The sequence below is a fragment of the Andrographis paniculata genome, unplaced genomic scaffold (assembly GCF_009805555.1).
Source record: "Andrographis paniculata isolate CXL003 unplaced genomic scaffold, ASM980555v1 Contig14END, whole genome shotgun sequence".
NCBI classification, from domain to species: Eukaryota; Viridiplantae; Streptophyta; class Magnoliopsida; order Lamiales; family Acanthaceae; genus Andrographis; species Andrographis paniculata.
Window position 1 is genome coordinate 65759 of NW_026137424.1, and position 10873 is coordinate 76631.

Genomic DNA, 10873 nt, shown 5'->3' on the forward strand with positions numbered 1-10873 from the left:
TGCCTCCATCATCAAAATGCGTAGAACCACCTATGTTATCTGAAATATTGTCTACATTGCAATGGAGCTCAAGTATATATTGTACTTGTGGGTCCGCTTAAGTCAGCGCATCATCCATTTTTCCTCCTAACTCTTCTTCCATCCCTCTTAGAAGTGTACTTTGTTCATTTAATGCAGCTAAGATATCGTCTAAGGAAGCCATACCTGCACCAAAGCAAGCTAAGTATATGTATATTGAAAGTTAGTCCTCACAACCCCCCCACTCGCACACTCGTGTATACCTCTCGACAAATGGATAGAGTTTCCAAGCTCTTAAAGTGTGCATTGATGGAGTCGTAAAGGTGGAACCTGAGTGACTTATGCCTTTAAAGTGGACAAGAAACTTTAAACACGACTCAATCAAAGAAAGCTCAAGATAGTGTCAATCATGCAATGCAAATAACCAAGCTCATTCATTTACGGACGAATGACCAAATGGACACAACACACAAATTCCGGAACTATGCAAGTTAACAAAAAACACAATCTGATTCAGATCTCAACAACTACCAAATCACCACAATACTCAAACCTTTTAAAATGTGTCAAACAAATATGAAAAGCACAAAATTAATCCAAACTCAAAAACCCAAAACTGAATAATCAACGTAAACTACAAATTCACATAAACTAATTAATATATCTTTTTCTTCACTTCACAAGCTTTCCAATGACATATGATATGCGTAAAATGGAGCTTGTATAAGAAAACTACAACTCAAACAAGATTATCGACAAAAAATTGCTCTAGTCCTCCTGCTCGAATTCTTTTTTATTTTTATTTTGTTTTTTTTTGGACAGTTTGGTTTTTTTTTTGCAACAATTTTATTTTTTTTGCAACTTCTTTTTTTTTTTAGTTTTTCACGATAATATTACGAGGCCTAGGCAAAACAATACATCAAAAATAACTCCTTACACTTCGCCAATAACATCCAACTCAAAATTAATTCAACCTCACTTTTAGCAACAACGAACTCAAAAATCCGTAAACTTACTTTCTCAAACAAGAGCAAAATCACAAAACTCAAGCAAGAACAAACTTGCAACACTCAAACAAGAACAAACTCGCAAAACTCAAGCAAGAGCATGAAGTGTACAATTAAAATTACTCGTAAAAAAAGTCACAAGCTTAAGTTCATATAATGCATATGGATATATAGTGCATGTTGTACACTAGGAAGCATAGAGGATCAAATTGTCTACACTAGAAGTATAGAGCACAAAGTATAATCCCATAAAGGGCTATATAATAAAAAGAAAAGGCAGTCAAGAAATAAAAGCACTAACCGTATTTCCTTAAAGCACTATGTAATATATACGAAAGAACTATATTTAGAACTTTAAAGCACAAAGTATAAGCTCATAAAGTGCTATATAATAGAAAGAAAAAACAGTGAAGAAACAAAAGCGCTAAGTATATTCCCTTAAAGCACTATATAGAAAATACGAAAAGCACTTTAATTAGAATTATAGAGCACATAGCATAATCTCATAAAGGGCAATATAATAAAAAGAAAAGGCAGTCAAGAAATAAAAACACTAACTATAGTCTCTTAAAACACTATGTAACACATACGAAAAGCACTAGAATGAGAACTCTAGAGCACAAAGTGTAATCTCATAAAGTGATATATTAAAAAGAAAAAAAAGTGAAGAAAAAAAGCGCTAACTATATATCCTTAAAGCATTATGTAACAAGTAAGAAATGCAATGTAATTAGAACTATAGAGTAAAAAGTATAATCTCATAAAGTGTTACATAATAAAAAGAAAAGACAGTCAAGAAATAAAAGCACTAATTGTGTTCCCTTAAAGCACTATTTAACATATACGAAAGGCACTGTAATTATAACTTTAGAGCACAAAGTATAATCTCATAATGTGCTATATAATAAAAAAGGAAAAAACAGTGAAAAAACAAAAGCTCTATTTATATTACCTTAAACACTATGTTACAAATACGAAAAACACTGTAATTAGAACTATGGAGAACAAAGTATAATATCATAAAGTGCTACATAATAAAAAAAAACTTTAATGAAACAAAAGCGCTAAATATATTACATTAAAACACTATATAACAAATACGAAAAGCACTGTAGTTAGAACTATAGAGCACAAAGTATAATCTCATAAAGTGCTATATAATAAAAAATAAAGGCAGTCAAGAACCAAAAACACTAACTATATTCCGTTAAATTATTAATAGATACACATTTATATAATTGAAAATATTAATATATAAAAATAGTATTATGCTACAATTATTATACATCAATTATATATGATATATATTCATATAAATTTATTTTATCTATTATATTTTTTGTATTTTTATTTAGTTATCTAATTTTTTTTAATCTTTAAATATATTTCATTTAAATTTATACAAATTATTTAAATTAATAAAAAATTAATATAAACTATGTAGATTTTTTAAATACATATAAATTCATAAACTTTTGAAATCCAATAACATCCTGAATGAATACACCTTGTAAGAGAGCGGGTGAACATGTAATAATAAAATTTTGATTGCTACTTAATTTGAGAGTGTATTAGCAAACAAACAAAAAAAAAAGAAAAATAAATAAAAGATCATATTAATTATTGTTGAGCACAAAAAAACGATAGGCAGGGTTTTCGAAAATGGGTCTATCAAATTAGGTTAAGGAGTGATGCAGAGTTTAATGGGCTTGTTAATAGTAATAGGATCTTAAAAAGAGAATCCAAATATAAGTCCGAGCTCGGTTAAGGAAAAGGCTTCCTCGAGAGAAAACAGAGATCGGACAGGATAAGGTCGGTCACAGAAGTCGGGCACAGAGATCGGGTGTGATAAGGTCGGGCCTGGAGCTTGGGCGTGATAAGGTCGGGCACAGAGATCAGACATGATAAGGTCGGGTGTAGAGATCCGGCGTGATAAGGTCGGGCACTGAGGTCGGATGTGATCAGGTCAGGTACGGAGATCGGACGTGATAAGGTCGGGCGTTAAGATCGGACATGGTAAGGTCAGGCACAAAGGGTGGACTTGATAAGGTCAGGCACTGAGGTCGGGTGTGATCAGGTCGGACTCGGAGGTCAGGCGCGATAAGGTCGGGCACTGAGGTCGGATGTGATCAGATCGGGTACGGAGATCGGACGTGATAAGGTCGGGCGTTAAGATCGAATGTGGTAAGGTCGGGCGCGAAGGTATGATGTGATAAGGTCAGGCATTGAGGTTGAGTGTGATCAGGTCGGGCACAGAGGTCAAACATGATAAGGTCGGGTGCAGAGATCGGGCGTGATAAGGTCAGACGCAGAGGACAAACTTGATAAGGTCGGGCGTTATATAGGTCGGGTGAAATGAGGTCAGACAAGTGGAAGACATATAAGAGGAGACGGAGCAGCAGATATGCAGGTCGGGTGAAAAAGCAGTTTTCGGACGGTTGAAGGAAGTTTCAACCGATGAGCGGATACAAAGGCACGACTTGGTAGTGGCAGTTGATTTGGGTTTTAAATAGGTCTGTTCGGGACCTAAAAAACCATCTTCAATCGACATCAAATTCAAGAGAATTGTTTTTGGGGATCACCACTTTATTTTTTCAGTCTGTAGTATTTAGTTTCCTATTTTATTTATGTATCCTACAGTGTCTAGAGATTCTTAATCTCAAGCATTTATTTTATCAAATTCGAAGATAATTTTTATTTTCGGATTTTACTTTTTATTGTTGAAAAATAGCATCAACAATTTGGCGACCACAGTGGGAGAAAGGCAAGATTGCTGATCCTACATCAACAAAGAATTTCATACGACTGAGGTCCGGCGGAATCATCGGAAGGATCTGTATGGCAGGTTCACAACTTCAATCATCATCAGCACCGGTGGGAGAAAACATTTCGCCAACTGTCATGCCGAGCGCAGGGGAAACACCACAAGCATCTGCTGACTGGGTGTCCTATGTTCAACAATTGGACAATCAATATACTCTGGCTATGCAAAACATGTTGTGTGAGCAACAAAACCTTATACAAAATATGCTATATCAAGGGTTACTCTGCAACCCACCCAGACACCGCCAGAATTATCACCATCCAGATTACAAGCAAATTTGGCGGGGCCTTCATATGTAGACAGCACATTTCCAAGTACCACTACTAGGGTTGATAGGGGAAAGAATCTCCTAACATACCCAAACAACGTTCCATTGGGCATTAGGGCCGAACCAACCGACCCCAGAGAAGAAAGATTGGGCGGTCAGGCTCACAATCTCATTCCTGTATTTGACCTTGTTCCGCCCAAGGTAGATCAGGAAGAGATTTCTCAAGTCTTGAGGGTGCATTTTGGAATGAATCCTCAAACGGCCAATAGACTGGCATATCAGAGGCCATTCCCAAAAAGAATTATCAATGAGCACCCCCTTCCGAGGAATTACAGACCACCCGATTTTCATTCTTTTTCAGGAGAGGATGGAGCCTCAACCATTGAGCATGTGGGATGCTTCACGGCTCAATTGGGGGAAGTGGGCAATAATTCGTTTTACAAATTACAGTTGTTTGGATTATCGCTCACAAGAACCGTTTTTTCATGGTTCCCTAATCTACCGCCAGGACAGTTGCAAACTTGGGAAGGTCTGGAGGCCGCATTCCATGCAAGATTCCTTAATCCACTCCCGAAGGTCCCACTCACAGATCTCTTAGAGATCCGGCAGATACCAGAAGAGACTGCTTATCAATTTATAGAGCGGATACGTCTAATGAAGGAACGGTGCCCGACAATCATTGAAGAAAGCGAGATGACCAATTTAGTGGTCAGGAATATGCATACAAGACTACGGAAGGCATTGACAGCCCACGATGTTCAGGATCCGGCCAGTTTGGCTTCCAAAGAAGGAAGGCTAGAATCTCTTTTTAGAGAAAAAGATCATAATTTCCGACGGAACAGGGTCCAACAGATGGCCAGTGTCGATACAGAAATGTATGCGCCAGATGATGAGCAGGGAAACAGCATTGAAGAAATGGCAGCTGAAATTGTAAACGGCAAGCCTTTTGTGTGTTCCAAACTGAAGCCCCTTCCGGAGACTGAAGAGAAGCAACAACCGACTTTTGATGCGTCTAAAGCAGACGAAATTTTTTGATATTCTGCTAGCAGATAGGCAAATTCGCATTCCTAACGGGCAGCATTTAGCAACGAAATAAGAGATAAAATGGAGGCCATACTGTAAGTGGCATAATTCTTTTACGCATTACACTAATCAATGTACGCATTTCCGAAAGGAAATACAGAAGGCTATCAAAGCAGGGAGATTCAAGTATGTAACAATGGGAGTGGAGCACCAGCCGTTCCCAAAGGTGACTACTGTTGTGATCTCTCTGCGCTCTTCACAAGATACGCAAAGTGATGCTGTAGAAAATACCAAGCGAAATGAGCGTAAGCCCAAAGAGAAGGAACATGATCAAGAAGACAAGTTCAAAGTTTGCGAAACCAAAGTGGCAGAGAAATGGGATAAAGAAGATGGATCCTTCGAAGTGGAATTGAAGGATAAAGCTGTAGTACAAGATCGACCAACGCGCAAACCACAGCCAGTCCATGACAAATTTAGCCGGAACAGAAAGCCTCTGCCAATAGACATAGATCCCCAGTTTCCAGGTATCAATCGTACACAAATCTGTAATGCTAAGCGCAGGTATGCGGCTCGACATGTAAAGCGAGCAGACAAATGGAAAGGGAAGAAGGCGTCGTCACCCAAAAGTAAAACCTCGAGCGACCGACTACAGGAGTACTGGTAGATTGGAAAGCCTATCAAGAAGGCCAAGTGCTTTCAGTGTCAGTTCTGCAAACGGATCAACATTGATCCTGAAATAGGAGATGCCTAGGAAGAGACTCCTGAGATAATCTTCGGGTCATTTGCACCAGAAGAAACAAGAGTTTTGCGCAGCAAGATAGTGAGGATTGATAAAGCCGGGTTCGAAGTCAGGATGACGGATATGCGATGGTTCGAGGAAGAAGAAGAGCCCATCTGGGCAAAGTTGGAAGAAGAAGAACCAGAGTGGGCGGCGATGACTGGCAGTCCCCCACCTATGGTTTTTCCGCCTATACCAGAAGGAGCAATCCCACACTTGAAACCATTGTATGTTAACGCTCACATTTGTGGTAAGCCAATTAACAAGGTTTTTATTGATAATGGGGCCGTCTTCAACGTCATGCCTCTTAAAACTCTGAGAAAATTGGGCAAAGGGATTGGTGACCTGTCTCCAGTAGATATCGAGATGACAAGCTTCACGGGACAACCAACCAAACTAGAAGGGATGATGGTGGCACCCATTGAAGTCGGACCAAAGGTGATTTCAACAGTATTCTTCGTGGTAGATGCCAACACTACTTATTCGGTCTTGTTAGGGCGAGACTGGATTCACGCTTCCAAATGCGTGCCTTCTTCTCTCCATCAACAGATCATGTTTTGGGAAAGAGATCAGGTATTCACCATGGAAGCCAGCACCAATCCGTTCGGCTCCACAGAAGGTGTGGAAGAGTCGGTGCTTTATTCAGAGTACGTACCGCCGATTTCATGGACAACTGTGGTAGACGAATATCCCTAGAAGGGCTGTAGGCTCACTGCGCAAGGTTATGTATTTCATTAGAAACATTCTTCTGTTTTATGGCTCTGTCGTTAGCCAAAAAACTTTTTCATTTATTTAAGTTTAATTATGAAAGAAATAAGTAGATGTGATAAGCTAATTAGGCAGTTTTATTTAAACCAATTAATGGTTAGGTTACATAATAGGGAAGGTTCCAACAATAATGTTGGCGAGGGATAAGGTTTTCGTTGGCCTGATCTCTTGGAAAAGACAGAACCTTCCTTGTCGACTCAGGATCCTCTCATTGAGTATAATGTAGGAATCGAACAGATACCCAAGATGGTCAGGGTAAGTGGTTTGTTGTCTAAAAACCAACAGGAGCAAATGGTAGTGTTAATTCGGGACCATATGGAGTGTCTGGCATGGGATTACTCCAAGATGCCCGGATTGGCGCGCGATTTGATAGAACATATGTTGCCTATTAAGAAAGGGTTTAAGCCGTATAAGCAACCATCAAGGAGAGTGAGTCCACAATTGATGCCCCAGATCAAAGAAGAAATTGAGAAACTGTTGAAGGTGGGATTCATTCGACCATGTCGGTATGCGGAATGGTTAGCCAATATTGTTCCGGTAACCAAGAAAAATGGAAAGATTCGAATCTGCATTGATTTCAGAGATCTCAATCTAGCCACTCCAAAAGATGAGTATGTGATGCCCATAGCTGACATGTTGATCGACTCGGCAGCAGGGCATCGAATTTTAAGTTTGATGGGTGGATATGCAGGGTATAATCAAATATCATTAGTGGAATAAGATATACCCAAAACCGCATTCAAATGCCCAGAAGCTTTGGGAATCTACGAGTGGACAGTTATGCCATTCGGTTTAAAGAATGTTGGAGCAACCTACCAACGGGCAATGAATACCATCTTTCATGATCTGATCGGGTAGTCAATGGAGGTATACATCGATGATGTGATCATTAAGTCTACTGACTTTGACACACATCTGTTTGATTTAAAAAATGCTTTTTTACAGATGAAGCAGTACAACCTGAAACTGAACCCAACGAAATGTGCCTTTGGAGTTTCGGCAAGGAATTTCTTGGGGGTTTTAGTGCATGAAAAAGGGATAGAAGTTGATGCAAACAAAGCCAAGGCTGTTTTGACAATGCGGCCACCTCGGTCGGTCAAAGAAGTGCAAAGTTTGTCGGGAAAGGTAAATTACCTAAGGCGTTTGATATCAAATGCTGCAGGGAAGTTAAAACCTATCACAAAGTTGCTACGGAATAAGGCGGCCGATTTCTTTTGGGGTCAGGAGCAGCAGAAGGCATTAGAAGAAATCAAACAGGTATTAACCAAACCACCTGTGTTGGTTCCCCCAAAAGGTGATCGACCCCTCCGATTGTATGTTGCAAACAGTTTCGATGTGGTAAGTAGTTTGCTTGCGCAAGAATGGGAAGATGGTAAAGAAAGGGCTATTTATAATTTAAGTAAAACTCTGACAGGACCAGAGTTAAATTATACTATGCCCGAGAAAATGTGCTATTCTTTAGTTTTTGCGTGTACTCGGCTGAACATTATATTTTGCCAAGAGAAACCGAGGTGATTTCTAAAATGGATCTGATCAGATTAATTCTGCACAAACCAACCATGCATGGAAGATTAATGAAATGGGCCATCAAATTGGCTCCTTTCGCGCTGCAACATCGACCTATCAAAGTGGTAAAAGGGCAGGTTGTAGCCGACTTGTTGGCTGAATTTGCAGGCGATGAATCATTGGAAAACAAAGTAGTGCCGTATATAGGCACCAGTCCTTGGAAAATATTTTTTAATGCTTCTCGTTCAAAAGGAAAGTAAGGAGCAGGGGTGATACTAGAAGGACCAGGAACCAGTAAAATTAGTTTGCAGCTTCAAATGGAAGAGATGACTCATAACTCTGCGGAATACGAAGCACTGATTTTGGGTTTGGAAGCATTTATCACTAAAGGAGTACAATCGGTCCTAATTTGTGGAGATTCTCAACTTGTCATCAATCAAGTGTTAAAACGGTACGCTTGTAATTATCCTCATCTGCGTCGATACCGAGATTTGGTATGTCATCTGTTATACAGAATTGCGGAGGTAGTTTTCAAGCATGCACCAATAACAGAGAATCAGTTGGCGGATAATTTGGCTCAGAATACCTGCCAACAAATGATCGAGAGCATCGATTCTGGGACTGATTGGAGAACAGAAATTATGGTGTATTTGGAATCACCAAGTTTTGTGACACCTGTTGGCATTCGATTGAAAGCCTTACGTTTCTAGCTTATTGAAGAGGTTCTGTATAAAAGAACCTTTGAAGGAGTTTTATTGAGGTGTTTGGGGCCGAAATAATCCATTAAAGTAATTGAAGAGGTTCATGGTGGAATTTGTGGGGCGCACCGAGCAGGATTAAATATGCGATGGGCTATTCATCGTATGGGATTCTATTGGCCAAAGATTTTTTATGATTGCATCAGATTTGCTAAAGGATGTCAGGAATGCCAGAGGCATGGTCCACTAAATCATCTGCCAACTGTAGAACTACAAGCAATGATTAAGCCATGGCCATTCAAAGCTTGGGCGTTGGATGTAATAGGGAAAATTCATCCGACGCCATCAAAACAACATTCATTCATTCTGGTAGCAACTGATTATTTCACCAAATGGGTAGAGGCAGTCCCTTTGAAGAATGCGACACATAACGAGGTGATTGAGTTCGTGCTTAATCACATCGTCTATCGGTTTGGGATTTCACACACTCTTACAACCGATCAAGGGTTGATGTTTACTGGGGAGAAATTTGTTGAGTTTTTAGCCGAATTTAACATCAAATTGCATCACTCTTCACCATATTACCCACAGGCTAATGGGTTGGTCGAAGCAGCAAATAAGATTGTCATCGGTATCATTTGAAAAACGGTAGAAGAAAATCCAAGGAAATGGCACACATTGTTGTCTCAGGCGTTGTGGGCCCACCGAAATAGTAGAAATACATCTACTGGATTTTTCCCATACCAGTTAACATACGGGCAAAATGTTGTTTTACCGGCAGAATTTGTTGTGTCTTCACCCAGAGTTACAACAGCATGTATTGATGAGGCATATGCACAAAAGATGTGGCAACAACTAGAGGAGGTGGACACAGATCGTTTGAATGCTTTGGATCAAGTGGTTAGACAGAGCGAGATTAGAGCAAAATATTATGGAAAAAGAGTGTCCCCAAGGTTGTTTACAGAAGGAGATTTGGTCTGGAAAACAATTCTGCCTACGTATAAGAAGGTGGACCAATTAGGGAAATGGTCCCCCAATTGGGAAGGTCCTTTCATCATTCATAAAGTGATTGGGAATGGAGATTTTATTATCGTAAATCAAGAAGGAAAGCTGGTACATGAGAATATTAATGCTAAGTATCTGAAAATGTGTTACCCTGCCTTTTTAGAACATTGTCATTAGTTCTTATTATAAAATCTAGGAACCCCTCAAAGGGTTCAAACCTATTAAAAAAGGGTTCTCTAATCATCAGAAGGATATTTGTCTTCTGGTTTAGAGGTTTCATCCCAACTTGCAGAAACCATTTCAGGTTCTTCATCCAAGAGGTCGTCCAAATCAAGGCGGTAGCGATCCCACTGATCCTGCATTTCTTGAAGATCTTGTTCGGTGCGGACCTTCATATCTTGCAGAGATTGATTCTCTCGTTCAACAAGGACGCGCAGTCTAGAAATTGTTGATCTTTGTTGATGAAAAATGTTGTTCCAGCTGAGGTCTGGAAGGATTGCCGATACATGATGATCTATCATGTCTAGATGATGATCAAGGTCAGATATGCGGGTGAGTATGTCAGTAAGGGGTTCGTAGCCAGTGGATATACGCTCCATCAGTCAGATCGTACGATGTATGGTTCTCCCGCCTCTGCCAGAGAACCTAAATTTAAAGTCCAGTTGTTTTAGCACCTGTATCAGGTCTTCAGCATGATCACCTATGGGGTGTTTTCCTACTAGGAATGGTTGCAAAGAACCTTGCCAGTTGGACGAAGGGACGCAAATGCGAGGAGAAACCATTTTGAGTGATGATGTGGGTGTGCTGATGATATTTGTAGTGAGAGGTATGGAGTTTATATAGGTGTTGTGGTGTTTAATTTGTGGTTTATTAAATGTGCAAAAAATATGGATCTTTGTTTTGATGTCTGACTTAGTAAAAGCGCAAAAAAAACATAGGATCTTTGTTCTGAAAATAGAGTATATAGATTAAGTCTGG

General features: G+C 39.6%; 2 protein-coding genes across 2 annotated transcripts; both read left to right on the forward strand.

Annotated features, from left to right (window-relative positions):
• The first annotated feature begins 4363 nt into the window (after nucleotides 1-4363).
• Nucleotides 4364-5152, forward strand: LOC127258242 (uncharacterized). Its single transcript, XM_051285021.1, has one exon. It carries the CDS (start codon nucleotides 4364-4366, stop codon nucleotides 5150-5152), a length of 789 nt encoding a protein of 262 aa, XP_051140978.1.
• Nucleotides 5153-9169: 4017 nt separating this feature from the next.
• On the forward strand, nucleotides 9170-10072 carry LOC127258250 (uncharacterized). Its single transcript, XM_051285034.1, has 2 exons — nucleotides 9170-9521; nucleotides 9672-10072. Exons 1-2 carry the CDS (start codon nucleotides 9170-9172, stop codon nucleotides 10070-10072), a joined length of 753 nt encoding a protein of 250 aa, XP_051140991.1.
• The last annotated feature ends 801 nt before the right edge of the window (nucleotides 10073-10873 follow it).

Bases quoted from the DNA above. Each gene is read 5' to 3' on its own strand.
- LOC127258242 (XM_051285021.1), top strand. From the start codon at position 4,364: ATGAATCCTCAAACGGCCAATAGACTGGCATATCAGAGGCCATTCCCA.
- LOC127258250 (XM_051285034.1), top strand. From the start codon at position 9,170: ATGATTAAGCCATGGCCATTCAAAGCTTGGGCGTTGGATGTAATAGGG. The intron at 9,522-9,671 runs GTATCATTTGAA...TTTTACCGGCAG, and splicing joins AGCAAATAAGATTGTCATCG to AATTTGTTGTGTCTTCACCC.